The 14553-nt window shown below is 40.1% G+C and overlaps 1 protein-coding gene across 2 annotated transcripts in view; it reads right to left on the bottom strand.

Annotated features, from left to right (window-relative positions):
• The window catches only part of ITGB6 (integrin subunit beta 6), a 125758-nt gene that overhangs the window by 19213 nt on the left and 91992 nt on the right, over positions 1–14553 (bottom strand). For both annotated transcript variants that reach the window (XM_082691381.1, XM_082691380.1), the window contains 4 exons: positions 14256–14345; positions 7749–7883; positions 7116–7533; positions 2197–2419 (listed from right to left, as the gene is read on the bottom strand). In XM_082691381.1, coding sequence (XP_082547507.1) covers positions 2197–2419; positions 7116–7533; positions 7749–7883; positions 14256–14345 — 866 coding nt within the window. The remainder of the gene's footprint in view (positions 1–2196; positions 2420–7115; positions 7534–7748; positions 7884–14255; positions 14346–14553) is intronic.

Raw genomic sequence — 14553 nt, 5'->3', positions numbered from 1 at the left:
ATAACAAACAAACAAGTAAAAAAACCCCAACAATAAGATACACTTATTTTGGTATTTGATTTAATTGTTTGATTCATTTTACGTTCTCATGAGAAGGGTTTATGCTTCTAAAATATGATCAGTGACTAAAAACAAAGTTTGAATTTCCTAACAGAAGTGGTCTGTATTTTAACAAGAACTGTAAGATTTCATACATGTCATGAATGACTATTTTAAAGATTCGCTTGTCTTTAACTATTTTGAATGAGTCCAAGCCTTATAGGGGTATTTTCAACAGCTGAGGTTACAACTTGGATCCAATTAATGCAGGCTTTTAAATAAACAATCGCTACTTACAGAAAATTACAGAAAAGTGTATTTCTGAAAACAGCCTTGTAAGAATTAAGCTTCTCTAATGATGTCTATACAGCAAAGTAAAACTCAGACTCTGAATTAATCTTATGCTGAAAAATCACTTCACAACCAGTCTCTGTTTGGAGTAACCCAAAACAGCAAAAGTTTTCCCAGGTATCATCCTGCCCCTCTCTTCCCCAGGCCATGGAAATGCATATTCTTTTAAGTACTGGAAACATTCCCCCCCTCCCCCGCCCAGGCTTCCCCCAATCGCAGCAGCCGAAATTGCCCTGCCCTAGGCAAGCCTTCCCTAACCCTTACTGGTTAGTTCTCTTGCCCTGGAAGCCTCTGCATTCCTTTGTAGGAAGGGTTGAGGAGCAGCAGTCTACCTGGGAGTAGGGATAGAAGTCTTGGCTGGAATTGCCTTTGCATTTCAAGTATATTGCATTTATCTAGGTTATATATTTACTTAGAATGGCTTCGCAGGGGGCTGCTAGACACTGTGGAAATCCTTAAAACCTTCTACCCGTTGATGCATCTCAATGATATCTGCCCAAGCTAGTGTGGTAGCCCTGCCATATGGTGCCACAGCACCCTTTATACCCCTTGTTGTAACTGTCAGCTCAGATATTGTTCTAATTGCTTTAAATAATGTCTGTCTTTCCCGCTAGATTCTTAGCACCTGTGATGGCAGGAACTGTAACTGTTTCAGTCATCACTATATGCCCTTGGCCTAACACAATTTCCGGTGAATAGTAGGTACTTAATACCCATTTGATAAGTGAATGTATGAATGAATAAATGGAAGAATGGACTCATCTCAAAGCTAACCTAAGTACCAAGGCAATTACCTGATTCCTCAAACTTAAACTACCTTGACTGTTAACTTCATATTTTATAACCTACATTTTAAATTGAATCACATTTACAGAGAAGATTAATAGATAAATAATGGAAGAAACACCCCAAAAGGACATTTTACATTTAATTCCATTCAAGTAAGTCTAACCATGTCCCCACACTTCTCTTGGTGTATGTCCAGACACAATGACAGAGGACTTTTGACACCTGAGTGGTGAGGAACCACTGAGTGAATATTGATTTTCTTACTTTATGTACACTGGAAATGCAAATGTCACCATGTTGGGTATAGAGTTAATGAAACTATGAACTGCTTAGGCATGTTTGCTGCATAATACATTATACACTGCAATGTCGAAACACGGCCTATTTGGAGACTTGTTTCACTTGACCTAGAAATGTTGCCCCCACTTTCACTGAGAAGTTAGCTACTAACCAGAGAAATAGTGTTTTCCTGGAAAACAAAAGGGTTTTGTTGTCATTGCTGTTCATATGGTATAAAGAAAAAACCCAAAACACAATAGTTGTGTAGAATGACAACCAAAGACAGGTGCCAAAGAGCATGAGCAGTCCAGAAGAGGGAAGAAATGGAAATCCATGATCCTCTTTCTGCCTTTTTGCTTCCATGAGTCTATAGAGAGGAATGAATCAAGGTCAGGCTCTAAATTTCCAGATAAGGAAGAAGCTTGTCTGTTTCCCCTGAAAAGGCACCGAGTGTGAGTGCCATCAGTCTCCCTCCGCGGCATTCCTTCTGTGTGGCAGGTATTGTAAGTGAAAGGCCATCTGATGTTATCAGTGTGGGACCTCAGCTCAGCTTCCCCAGGATTGCCTCTAGCAGAAATGCGACATTGTGGTCCTGGATAATGAGGACAAAGAAAGAGGCAAGGGAGACATGGACGCTCCAGGCTGAGGATCACAGGGTCTTGGTGGCTTTGTGCGTTTGGGTGGATGCTCCCAGAACAAACCCACCAAAAGCAACACGGAGAGAAGTTGAGACATTACCGTTTAGAGTTACAGGGATCGCCACAGGTGGGACAACGCTCGCAGGTCGGTCCAGAGGCTCCGGGGTTCGTGCAAACACATTTGCCACAGACGCAGTCTCCTCGCCCACTGCAGGGCACCCCGTCCTCCGAGAGGCAAGACTCCGTGCTGGTGGTGCAGTTACAGTACTCACCTGCCCAGCCGGGTCTGCACACACATTCGCCACAGTCACACACGCCGTTATCTGCAAAACAAATGCCCCGCGATGCTTAGGGCCACGGCTACTTCAGATGAGGTGGGGAGGGATATCTTTTCCCTTTGCCTTTAAACACTTCAGAAAGACTGAAGGAGAAAAATGAGAAAAAAGTGAGTGTGTGGGGGCTAGGAGGAGTTATATTTTATGGAACGAATGTTGCTAAGTGTGTATATTTATTGATCTGGTCTCTTAACTGAAGACCAATCTGATTACCTGATGTTATATCAAAAAGAATTTATGGGCAGATGAAATGAAATAATCTACAAGCCTATAAGAGCAACTTGTGTGTGTGTGTGTGTGTGTATTTAAATTGTTTTTACAATTTTTTTGTTTTTAATTAAGGTGCCATAAGATAGAGATGCAGCACAGACCTGGGGAATGCCTTCCTTCTACATCATTTAAGCCGAGTGATCATAAAAGCCTCATCTACCAAATAGAGGGAATAAAATCTTACAGCAGTTGTGGTCAGATGAGATAATGTGTAAATCTTCTAGTTTTGCGTTCACCAATTAGATGTCCTACAGGCATATAGTGAATGCTTAATAAATTCATTTATTTAAGAAACTTTAATTGAGCATATATCATGTGCCAAAGATTGCATTAGGCATGAAGATACAAAATTAAATAAGGTCACTGAGCTTATAGTCTAGAGTAGGAGACAGGCAAATAAATACTACCAGTAATAAATACAGTCCAGTGCCTTAAGTGTTATGCACACAGTGGGAGAGTTTCCAAATTAGACCAGAGATTTGGGGATGTTTCCAAAGGAGGTGATGCTTGAGCTGAATTTGGATGCTACAGATGGAAGACAGAGGAGGGTTACATGCATTTTAAACCAAGAAAAAAAGCACAGGTAAATGTCAGAAGTCTGTAATCTCGTGACCCGCTTAATACCCACAGTGGATTCGTATAGATAGAGTCAAAGGTGCATATGAGCTGTGGCCGGACGGCAGGATGGCGGGAGTGGGGGTTGGAAGGGTCAACAGAAAGCCAGAAATCACATCATGAAAAGCTTTATGGGCTAAAGAAAGACCTGTTATCCTGAAAGTTATGGAATTTTAAGTAGAGACCTCAACAAATAGCTGTGTGCCTAGAAATATCCTGGCATCTGTAGAGAGGGTCAAACTGAGACAGGAAAACTGGTGAGGGGGTTTTGTTGCAGCAAATGAGGCAAGAAGATCTGAGGTTCTAAGTGGTGGCAGTGGGAATGGAGAGGAAAGAGGTGCTCAGTGGCTGGGGCAGCTTTTGACCGACCTGGAATGGAAGCCTCCAATTCATGCTCACTGGTTTATCCCCAGTGCCTGGCACGGAGCTTAATTGTTGAACAAATAGGTTGTTCTGAAGCGGAGGAAGAAGAGCAGCTTTGGGTAGGGAAGATGTCGAGTTCAGTTTTGGCTCTACTGAGTTCTGAGGGGCCTATGGGACATCCTAGTAGGCAGAGATGTATGTGTGTGTGTGTGTGTGTGTGTGTGTGTGTGTGTGTGTGTGTATGAAAAGAAAGACCGAAAGGTTTGGGTTTGGAATCCATCAGAGATAGATGGCAGGTAAAGCTGTTGTGGATCCGGTCATGTAGAGAAAGCAGAGGGGAAAAGCCCTGAAGAGCATCAGCATTGAAAATGTGATCAGAGAGGGGCGTCGGGGTGACTGCTGGCTCGGGCCCTGCATCAAGTCCTGCTTCGAGCTCCCTGCTCAGTGGGCAGTTTTCTTCTCCCTCTCCCTTTGCTTGTGTACCCTCTCTCTCAAATAAGTAAATCTTTTAAAAAATGTGATCAGAGAGAAGGATCTTACCAGGGAGACTGAGAGGTAGGAGAGCAAGGAGAGCAAAGCTGCAGATACCTAGGGCAGAGGCAGCTTGAAGGAGGCGGTGCATGGAAACTTGCTGCAGACAGAGCCCATGTAAGTTATCCTCTAAAATACAATTGTTATTTGTCTCTCCCTCAGCATAAAGGGGAACCTTTTTCTCGTGATAGGGATAAATTTCTATATTGAAGGCAGAAATTTAGAAAACTCTTCCAAGAGCTCCTGTTAGAATTTAGAAACCCTTCTTTCTGTGGGCTTTCCAGAACCATCTACCATATCACTGCTAATTGATATCCACAAGGAACCATTTATAGCCACAACCACAAAAACAAGAGCAAAACCTCCACAATGGCTGCATGTAGAAACAAGATGATAACCAAAGATCAAGACAAAAATTGTCAGGCTCTTTTCAGAGGGATAGGTCTCTCTGGAATACCATTGACTGATAACTGTAAGTGTATAATGGCAGGAAGTATTTTCTGTAATGCCATCTGCCTGTTTCCCATCTCTTAAAAATCATAATATAGAAGACCAATGGAATCTGGGCAAGGAATAAATCAATGGAGCCCTATATCTGTGAGTATTTACAGATGGATGAAAGAAGCTACATGAAAAAGAACATTGTGGTAATAGGCCTTCTGAGAAGTGGTGCACTGCAGAGCAAATTAGTTGTTGCAGAAGTGAGATCTGCATGAGAAGGAAAGCGGGAGCGTATTCTGGCCTTTGTTACAAACAACAGAGTGTCTGTCCACAAGGCCAGGCACAGATTTTATCCTTGCACTAAGCAGGATGCCAGGCACATAGTAGGTATTCCATAACTATTTGTTGAATTTGAATAATAGTACTTCCTTTTATTAAACCATTTTTTATCTTTTTTTTTTTGAGTAGGCTCTACGTCCATTGTGGAGCCCAACTCAAGGCTTGAACTCATGACCCTGAGATCAAACCTGAACTGAGATCAAGAGTCTGAAGTTTTATTAACTGAGCCACCCAGGTGCCCCCACTATGCATTTTCAAAAAGAAAGTTACTAATAATACAGTGACATCCTTTGTGATGTTACTACAAACAAAATAGTTTTTGAAAAACAGTAATAATTGAGATTAGTAAGGTACTCTCAATATGAAGGAAATTGGCATTAGGGAAGTTTTCTGCGTCCAACTGAGGAAATAATTGTTTTCTAAATAGAACTTCTCTAGCGATCAATGTTTCTGATATAAAGAGAGGCCCTATTATCAGACCTCCCAAACTACAATGCACAGACCAAGTCAGCCCTTTCTGAGTGCATTTCCATTTGCACACATGGCACCAAGTAAAGTCAAAGACCATCCACAAACCGGAAGAACTATGTTGCTGAGCACAGTTCAGTGATTACACTGCTCTAGACTTCTTGGATCTAAGATTTAAAGGGTGAAATATAGGTGGGGGTTGGACTACTATCCTATTGTATTAGATTACAGGTAGAATTTTTTCTGAAAGGTGTTTTTGAATGTTTTGGGCACATATTTTATTAAAAAATTTTTTATTAAAGATGCAATCTGGGACTCTGCCAAGCATATTCATTTCAAGATGTGGAGACAGCCTCTGGCTTTGGGCTCTGTCCTGTCTACATCTTATGAGAAGAGAACTGATGTGGTTTTGGACACACACCCATTAAATAAGGAAATAGACCTCCGATGAAAGGGGAGAGAAACGTGTCTCGATCCAGACAGACCCTAAATTTTTCACTCTCTGGGGAGAAGAAAAAAGGCAACCTCAGAGGAACTTGTTGGTAGCGAGAGCCGCTGCAAAGAAATGAAATGGAGGTGCGCTTCTAAGGGCATCACAGCGTGTTCAAAGAGCTCGGAATTCTTTGAGGCTTCTCTTCTCAGGCCTTTTTTTCCTGAAAATCAGTCTCTTTTATATGTTCCTGACTCTGTGGTCTGAAAACATAACTTTCTTAGTTTTCTTTAAAGATAATGGCTTTCTGTTTTGAAAAGCTGCCTGCTCACACACTGTGAAAAAGGGAGACATTGGGAGCTTAAATTCAGCAGTGAGTTAATACTCCTGTTGTAACGCAAATTTATATCATTTTAAAGCACATGAACGCATTTGCAATTCTTACGCAGATAGATTATACTTATACTTAAATATATGGATATATATCAGAATGATTTTTATGACAGTCATAGTATATGCAACATATTCTTAAACTACAGTGATTCTCCATATGCAAAGGATTTTAAAACATGTATTTTTCTATGTAAACATGTTCTTGAGCTTAAAAAAATTCCAAGCAGTGCTTCATTTTTACACTTTCCATAGCCTTCACATATCCTTTTTCATCTTTATTATACCAAGTGCCTAATCTAGTATCTGTCATATAATAGGTATTTAATACATATTTGTGGAATGAATGAAGGCCCTGAAAGTTCATTTAGTGTTTCCGTGTCCCTTGTCCTTGGCAATATGTTCCTTAAGCAGCCTAGCTTTTTATTTTTCCAAAGTAATAGGCATTTAAGCATTTAAGAGTTGGGTAAAATACCCAGAAGCCTGATCGAGAAAAGTCTGGAAGATAATGGAGTCCAGATTACAGGTAATTTTGTGGAGTCTGGGTAATAACCAAAGAGTAGGTGTTTCCATTTTTTGCTTTCTAAATTCTGAGGGAAATAACAATAGAGATGTAAGTTGAATTGGCAGAGATCTTGCCCCAAGAGATTGTGAGAGCCAGAGAAAATGCAAGTGAAGATCACTTACCTTTGGTCTAGAGATTAACCCACTCCCTTGATCAGCAAATATGTATTGAGCACCTGCTCTGCCCAGACCACTGTGGAAAGTGCAAGGGATGTAAAGCCCCTTTTGACACTTGCCCACTTACCATGTGAGGTGGATTTAGACAACGCCTACCTCCACAAAGCAATCCTTTGTGCCTCACGCAGGAGAAGTTGTCACACTGGCAGAAGGGCCCATAAATGTTTCCATAGGGAGACAGGTGGCAGATGCACTGCCCACAGAAGCAGTCGCCTCTTCCACTGCAGGAGGGGTGATCCGGGGCCTCTTTGCAGGAATCCGTGCTGAGTGTGTCCTCCCCACACTCACAGTGAGGACCCATGTGGCCAGGGTTGCAGGCGCACACCCCACACTGGAAGGAACCGTTTCCATTGTGGCATTTGGAGCTGTTCACCTCCACTTCTTTCTGACAGTCACATTTGCATTCCGGACTGACAAGTATTTCTAGGGCGTCCCCCAGCCCCACAGGCTTTATGATAATGTGCCTGTTTCTTCTCTCACAGTTTGGTATACTCACAGTCACGTTAAATGTAGCCTGGAAAAGAAAATACCAATTATCTTCTTCCATCCACCAAACTACATAGGAAGAAACAAAGTTGCATGGGGATCAGCTTTGTCAAAATCATTTATTAGGACATTTTTGAAATCGCTTTTGAAATTCTTGAAAGGAAAAATCTATCTTCGGAGCAACAAGGGAACTTCTGACTTACCTGAATATTTTTTCAGACAATCTATTGACCCTATACTTACTGTGTTTCCCACCTTCATGTGAGAGCATTTCTTTTGGTGTGGGAAGAGGGCCCCATTGTTACAGATGGCTGTGAAAGATAGGTTGAGTCCTTCTGTGTCTCCTAATACTTCCAGTTCCACCTCAGACCTCAGTTCCTTTAGTTAGGACATAAAGAGTTAAAATTACAACAAGAAAATACAACCAGAGGAATCTGTGAATCCTGTTCATTAAACTGCAAATGAATAAAATGAAATCGGGGCTAAAAGAAATTCACCATACCATCAATCAAGCAAGATAGCCAGCAAGACACACACACACACACACATAGTGCACATATACACACCATGTTTTATTGAGTCTAAGAAGCCATCAATTATAAAATACACCATTATTTTATGACAATGACATTATGACAAAATATCTCATGATCATTCTGTGCAACATATGAATCAATCCTATTAGTCTATCATGGCTTTGAAAATTATTTTACCCATTCCAGGGGATTTGGCAAATTCTCCAGCCCTGAGTAGCATTGCTTAGCATCTAAAGGCATTTTTTTTTTTTTTTTTTTTTTTTTTTTTTGCTTGTATCTCAGTAACACAATATAACAACAGCTCAGTCCCTGAAAATATATAATGGGGAAAATTGGGGCTTAGATCCAGCCCAGACTCCTGCTGTGCTGGGAGACACCATACAACAAAGAGTCTTGAAGTTTGCAGAGATGACTTTAGACCTGTGGGAATCATTCCCTATAGCTTTAAAGTAGGGGTCCAACCCACTGAAAATACAGCTGCAGGGAAGTTGTCAGGGAGGTGTGTGCAGGACAAACTTTTGGTCTGTCAGACTTCCAGGTGAGGAGTTAAGTAGACTGGAGTCAAGAAAGATGGGATGTTGTATTCACCCTAGCCTAAGGCACAGGGATCAGGCACCTGGGGTGGTTAGTAAATGTGATGACATAGATTGAAGAGAGAAGGACTAGATATGAAATATCTAGGTTATGACAGGGGAGAGATAAGGGCAAGGTTTTCATTGGGGAAGATTGTCAGGGAAAATGGAAGAAAGATTTATTTGTTATGGGGAAATCTAGTGTTATTACGTAGACTTTGTCTGTTCCTCTTTCTTTTATAAAATAAAAGTCTGTATTTGGAGGAAAAAATTATGAAAAATGAAAGCAATAAAACAATAAAAATAAATTGTAAAACACTATGAGTTGAGTAATACTTCAGTACATCTAAGATTTGAGTCCCTATCCTCCTTGAATTTTAAAAGCATATTCAGCTTCAGATTTTCCTTAACTATAATTTTGCCAACAGCTTAGTAAGATGACCCTATTTTCCTCCAAATTCTAAGTTGCTGACTAAATTCTAAGTCATTCTTCTTCTCTGCTTTTACATTTGCCCGATATCATCACTCTTTCAGTAGGTGGACATAAGGCTGATTTTTAAAAATATGGTCTTGATCAGTGATTGAAGTGTCATTTCTCAGTCATAAAGATGGTTTCTTTCATGTCTTAAGATTTCAAATTCTGCAAATTTAGCATTAAAATTTACTTTTTTTTTTTAAGATTTTATTTATTTATTTGAGAGAGAATGAGTGAGAGAGAGCATGAGAGAGGAGAAGGTCAGAGGGAGAAACAGACTCCCCAAGGAGCTGGGAGCCCAATGCGGGACTTGATCCTGGAAGTCCGGGGTCGTGACCTGAGCCGAAGGTAGTTGCTCAACCAACGGAGCCACCCAGGTGCCCTAAAATTTACTCTTTAAATCTGTTTCAACTAGTTACATTATAAGTTTATTTATTCAGAAAATATTCATTGACTTCGATGATGTGCCAAACACTGGCCCAGGTGCTTGGGAAGCAAAACTCACAAAGATAGCTGATCTTTTGTAGTTTATATGCCAGTGTGAAAAGTCAGAGAGGAAACAATATAATACATAAGAAAATTATGTAGCATGCCAAGAGGTGATAAATGCTATGTAAAACATTAGGGTGGGAAAATGAGGATTAAGAGAGTGTGTGTAGGGGTGTAGTCTGCGATTTTAAAAAAATTAATTAGAGTAGGATTCAGTAAGAATCCAGTAGGAAGGTTACATTTTGAGGAAGTGAGGAATCAGCATGCAGATATCTGTCGAAAGAGTGGTTTAGGAAAAGGGTACAGTCAGTGCAAAGGCCCTAAGGCCAGAGTATGTCTGACTTGCTCTGGAAACAGAATAGCCAGGAGTCTAGAGTTGTTTTACTGTATCAATTCTGATGGAGTAATAGAAGGTGAAGTCACAGAGGTAATGGGTGGAGGAGAACAGATCTGGTAGGGTCCTTGTAGGTGGTTGTAAAGAATGTGGCAATTATTCTACATAAAATGAGAAAACAATTAGGGTTATGTATAAAAGAGTGTTATGACCTTACTTAATGTTTTTAAAGGAAAAGGCTGGTGTGTGCATGTGATTTGTGTGTGTTTTGTTGTTGTTGTTGTTGTTGCTTGTTTTTTGAACAGAATGTAGGAAACCAAAGGTGGAAATGAGAAATAGCATTTAGGAGGCTTTTGCAGTCATTCAAGTGAGTAAAAATGGTGGCTCCCATCAGGATGAAGGCAGTGGAGGCAGTGTCAGTGTCAAATTATAAGCAATTCTGAAGCAGAACCAGCATGATTTTCTGATGGACTAAATATGCATGATAAGAAAAAGAGGAGAGTCAAAGATCAGTACAAGCTTTTTGGCCCTAGCAACATGAAGGATGGGATTACCATGAATTGAGAAGGAGAAAACTACTGGTGAAGTATGTGTAGGAGCATCCAGGTTATCCTCCTAAATTGCCAACTAAGATATCAACTGATTTCCCAGACATCTGCACTTGGATGTCTCCTAGAGAAATATATATAGCTTGATTGCTGGGCAGCATCGAGGGTCTTCCTGAGGTCCATGATCACGAATTTAAAGCACAATTGTATGTTTTTCCCTTCCTGTTCAGCTGTGCAGGATAAAGAGATAGTTGGGATTAACCAGGACCAGGACTGGCCAAGCAACCCCAGTGGAGCCATAAAGGGCATGGGAGGTGAGGGTGTTTCTACAGAATGATCGTAATGGTTGAATTTAAGCTGGGGGCCCAGGCACAAGAGGACATCAAGGGGGTGAGGAACTGAAAAGAGAAGGTAGGGTCACTTGAATAAAAAGAGAGAGAGAGAGTAGGGTCAACTCATTGAAGATCCTGATGGGTTGGAAGAAATACTAGGGGAACTAGTATTTCTACTAGTTCCTAGTCACTACTAGGGGAGTGAGATGAAAAAGTAGGAAGTGGTGGGCAGGGATTGGATTGCACGAAGCTGAGATTATAGAGGAGTCTCTTAGCAACAACAAAGTTTAAAGTATGACAAAAGAGGGGGACAAGATCATTTTAGAAGAAGAGTTCAAGAAACAGAAGCCAGGGTACAAGAAGGAATATGTGTATACTGAAACTGAAATCATCAGGAGGTAAAGCAGGAGTAAAGTCAGAGGCGGTGGCTCTAAGAGTCAGGAGCAAAAGAAGTGAGGGATAAGACCTGCATGTCTGTGAATTTGAAATTAGGAAGAGTGGGTGATGTAATCTGACCAAAATAAGGGAAATCTTAACACTGATATAATTGGAATATCATCTTGCAGATTTGGCCGGGAATATTTTCATGTGAATTTCTCAAAGAAAGGACACAAATGTTCATATGTATATTTCATCCAATCATTCACTCATTTACCGAGCATCTACTATGAGCCAGACAAAACAAAACAAACCTAGTCACTTCCCTTCTGGAGCTTAAATGCTACTAGGAGAGCTTGCCAGGGGGAGCACTGATATTTTAGTATCTTTTATTACATGGTTAAGAAAGGAAGAAAATTAGGGAACGATGGTCAAATGAATACACATCTGGTATTTAAGGGTTTTATTGTCAATATGTCATTGTAAAACACTGAGCTGAAGGGACGCCTGGGTGGCTCAGTTGGTTAAGCAGCTGCCTTCAGCTCAGGTCATGATCCCGGCGTCCTGGGATCAAGTCCCATATCGGGCTCCTTGCTCGGCAGGGAGCCTGCTTCTCCCTCTGCCTCTGCCTGCCATTCTGTCTGCCTGTGCTTGCTCTCTCCCCCCTCTCTCTCTGATAAATAGATAAAATCTTTAAAAAAAAACAAAACAAAACACTGAGCTGAAATTCATGGCCACTAATTATAAACAAACATTGTCTACCTCTGCCCCATCAGAAGTTAGTCAGAAGTATTTTCTCTCAATCTATTCTCTTTCCTTTCTATCTTTTTTTTTTTAAAGATTTTATTTATTTATTTGACAGAGAGAGATCACAAGTAGGCAGAGAGGCAGGCAGAGAGAGAGAGGAGGAAACAGGCTCCCTGCTGAGCAGAGAGCCCGATGAGGGGCTCCATCCCAGGACCCTGAGATCATGACATGAGCCGAAGGCAGCGGCTTAACCCACTGAGCCACCCAGGCGCCCCCTTTCTATCTTTTTATAGACTTAAAAGAAATCAAGTTGATGGATCCCCATATTTTATTTTATTTTTTATTTTTTAAAAATTCTGTAGAGGGGGAGGGACAGAAGGAGAGAAAGAATCCCAGCTTGGAGCCAGATCATGACTTGAGCGGAGACTCAAGAGTTGGCCTGAGCCACCCAGGTACCCCGGGGTCCCCGTAATTTTAATGTCCATTTAAAAATAACTGAACAGAAAAACATTTCGAACTAGTGCCAAGAGCTATCACATACTTCATCCAGTGAATCATGACGTTATAAAGTAACTCCAGAGCAAGATTATATAGTAGAAGAATAATAGACACTTCTTTATATTTTTGGATAGTAAAATAAGGACATGAGATGCACTTTAAATGTTTGATGCATTGATTCTATCACCCGTAAGTTATGTGGATGATTTGGGACCACAAAGTGAGACAGAAACCCAGACAGAGTCAGCAGGGACATGGAAGGAGCTTGTCAAACAAGAGGAAGAAATGTTTTTGGCATTCATGGTTTTCTAATTTGCTGAAATCCTTTGAAGATGTTAGTGGCCAATGCTTCTGAGCGTTCTCGGTTAAAGAAAATGGAGTGTCTTCTAATGCAGTGGAGGATTGCCGTGTGATTTTATCTGATTCTACACTTAAAACTTTAATTACTGCATAAGAGGGAGAATGGTTTTTCTAGTATTTTGTTGACAAGCTTTCCTTGTCTGGAAGAATTTCAAGTATGAGCTAACATGGTAGTTAATTTTTGATGTGAGCTAAGAAAACTGAAGTTTCTGAGGCTGTAAGTTCAAAAAACCCCACCTCATCCTATCGTTTTAATGGACACATCTATTATTTTGTTCTCTGAGGAAATGTGTTTGAGAAGAAATACCTTGTTTTTCCCCTATAAGGTGAGTTTCAAAATTGGTGGAGTGTTGTCAAATCAATGGGGAGTATTTTTTCAAAATGTGTAGCTCTTCTTTTCCTTAAATTTCTCCTAAGACTCTGTGAATGGAATCTGTCTACCCCTATTTTTAAAAGCTTCCCCGATGATTCTGAAATGTTTAGTTAAGGACACCTGGGTCAGTATATGTTAAGTATTGGCATATAGTGCATGTAGGTCATTTATTTATAATTTCAGAACATCCAAAATTAAAATTTTATTTATTTGTTATTATGTAATTGCTGTTTAGAATAACTATTGGAGCTTTACTGCTTTATAAAAATTTACTTTTTTTCATTCCTGTTCTAATTTAGAGCTTCCTTTTCACCTTTGTGTGGGTGCCTATGGGCCCGTGTATGTATTTTTTCTTTGTAAGTTAAAGCAAAAAAGGGAAATGGTACTTAGGAAACAAAATTTAAAAAAGAATTGGTAACTGGCCATCTACCATTGATTAATTAAGTTATGAAATAGGGACAAGGCAAGAGAACATAGCAACCCTATAGTTATGTATTTTATTTTAAGGGAGGAATGCTGTCCTCTGGTACTAATTTATCAAGTCAAGGCAAAAATAAATTATGTCTCTGTGTATAAACATATGTATATATGTCTCTCTCTCTATGTATATGTCCACAAAAATGAAAAATTCCTTGGTTCTCAAAAGTAAAGAATCAACAAAGTCTTTGGTGCCTTTTTTCTCTTTGAGTCATGAGGTAGTCTTATGAAGCCTGTGGAGTTAGTTCTCCACATAGTTCTGTTACTCACTGCTGTTTTAAACTGAATTTTTTTTTCCAAGCAGAGAAGAGGGGAGCTTAATCATAGAGCTCATGGAGCCTTTCAATAAAATTAAAATTTTACTCTTGGTTATTATTACAAAACTAACCTCAACTTTATGATCAAAGTTATGATTTTTCTACTTTCTGCCTCACCTTTCAGAAAGACTATCTGCAAATAAGGAGAACGAAATTGATATTTTGGCTGCATAAATGCAGAGAGATTTTCTTTGGATAAGTACTCCCTCCCCTAACAAATCCGAGAACATTTAACTGCCTAAAACGCATCTTAGTTTTTGAATACCACAGAAATGCAAAAAAAAAAAAAAAAAGCCAACTATAAAATATCATACTTCATAAGCTGAGATGATCAGCTGGAGAATGTTTCCGGAGTCCTTTTGAAGTAGCCCAACTGTGGCTCCAGGAATGAGTTTTGCATAATTCTGTAAACAAAAAAGAATAAGTCAATCTTCTCCCTATAATCAAGAAATGTTAAGTGTGGGTTTCAGCCTGATGGTTGCGATCACCTCTATTTAACTGGCTGGGGGAAACAGGATCCTGGTAATAAACCAGTATTTCTCCTGAAACTGTGGTCCTGCCTGCTGCTCCTTCCTGTGCACAAGTGGGAAACAGACTGGCCAGAGTTGCCAT

The sequence above is a fragment of the Mustela nivalis genome, assembly GCF_964662115.1.
Source record: "Mustela nivalis genome assembly, chromosome: 11".
NCBI classification, from domain to species: Eukaryota; Metazoa; Chordata; class Mammalia; order Carnivora; family Mustelidae; genus Mustela; species Mustela nivalis.
The sequence above is the reverse complement of the archived record's forward strand: the minus strand, read 5'-3'. Positions and strand labels throughout refer to the sequence as shown.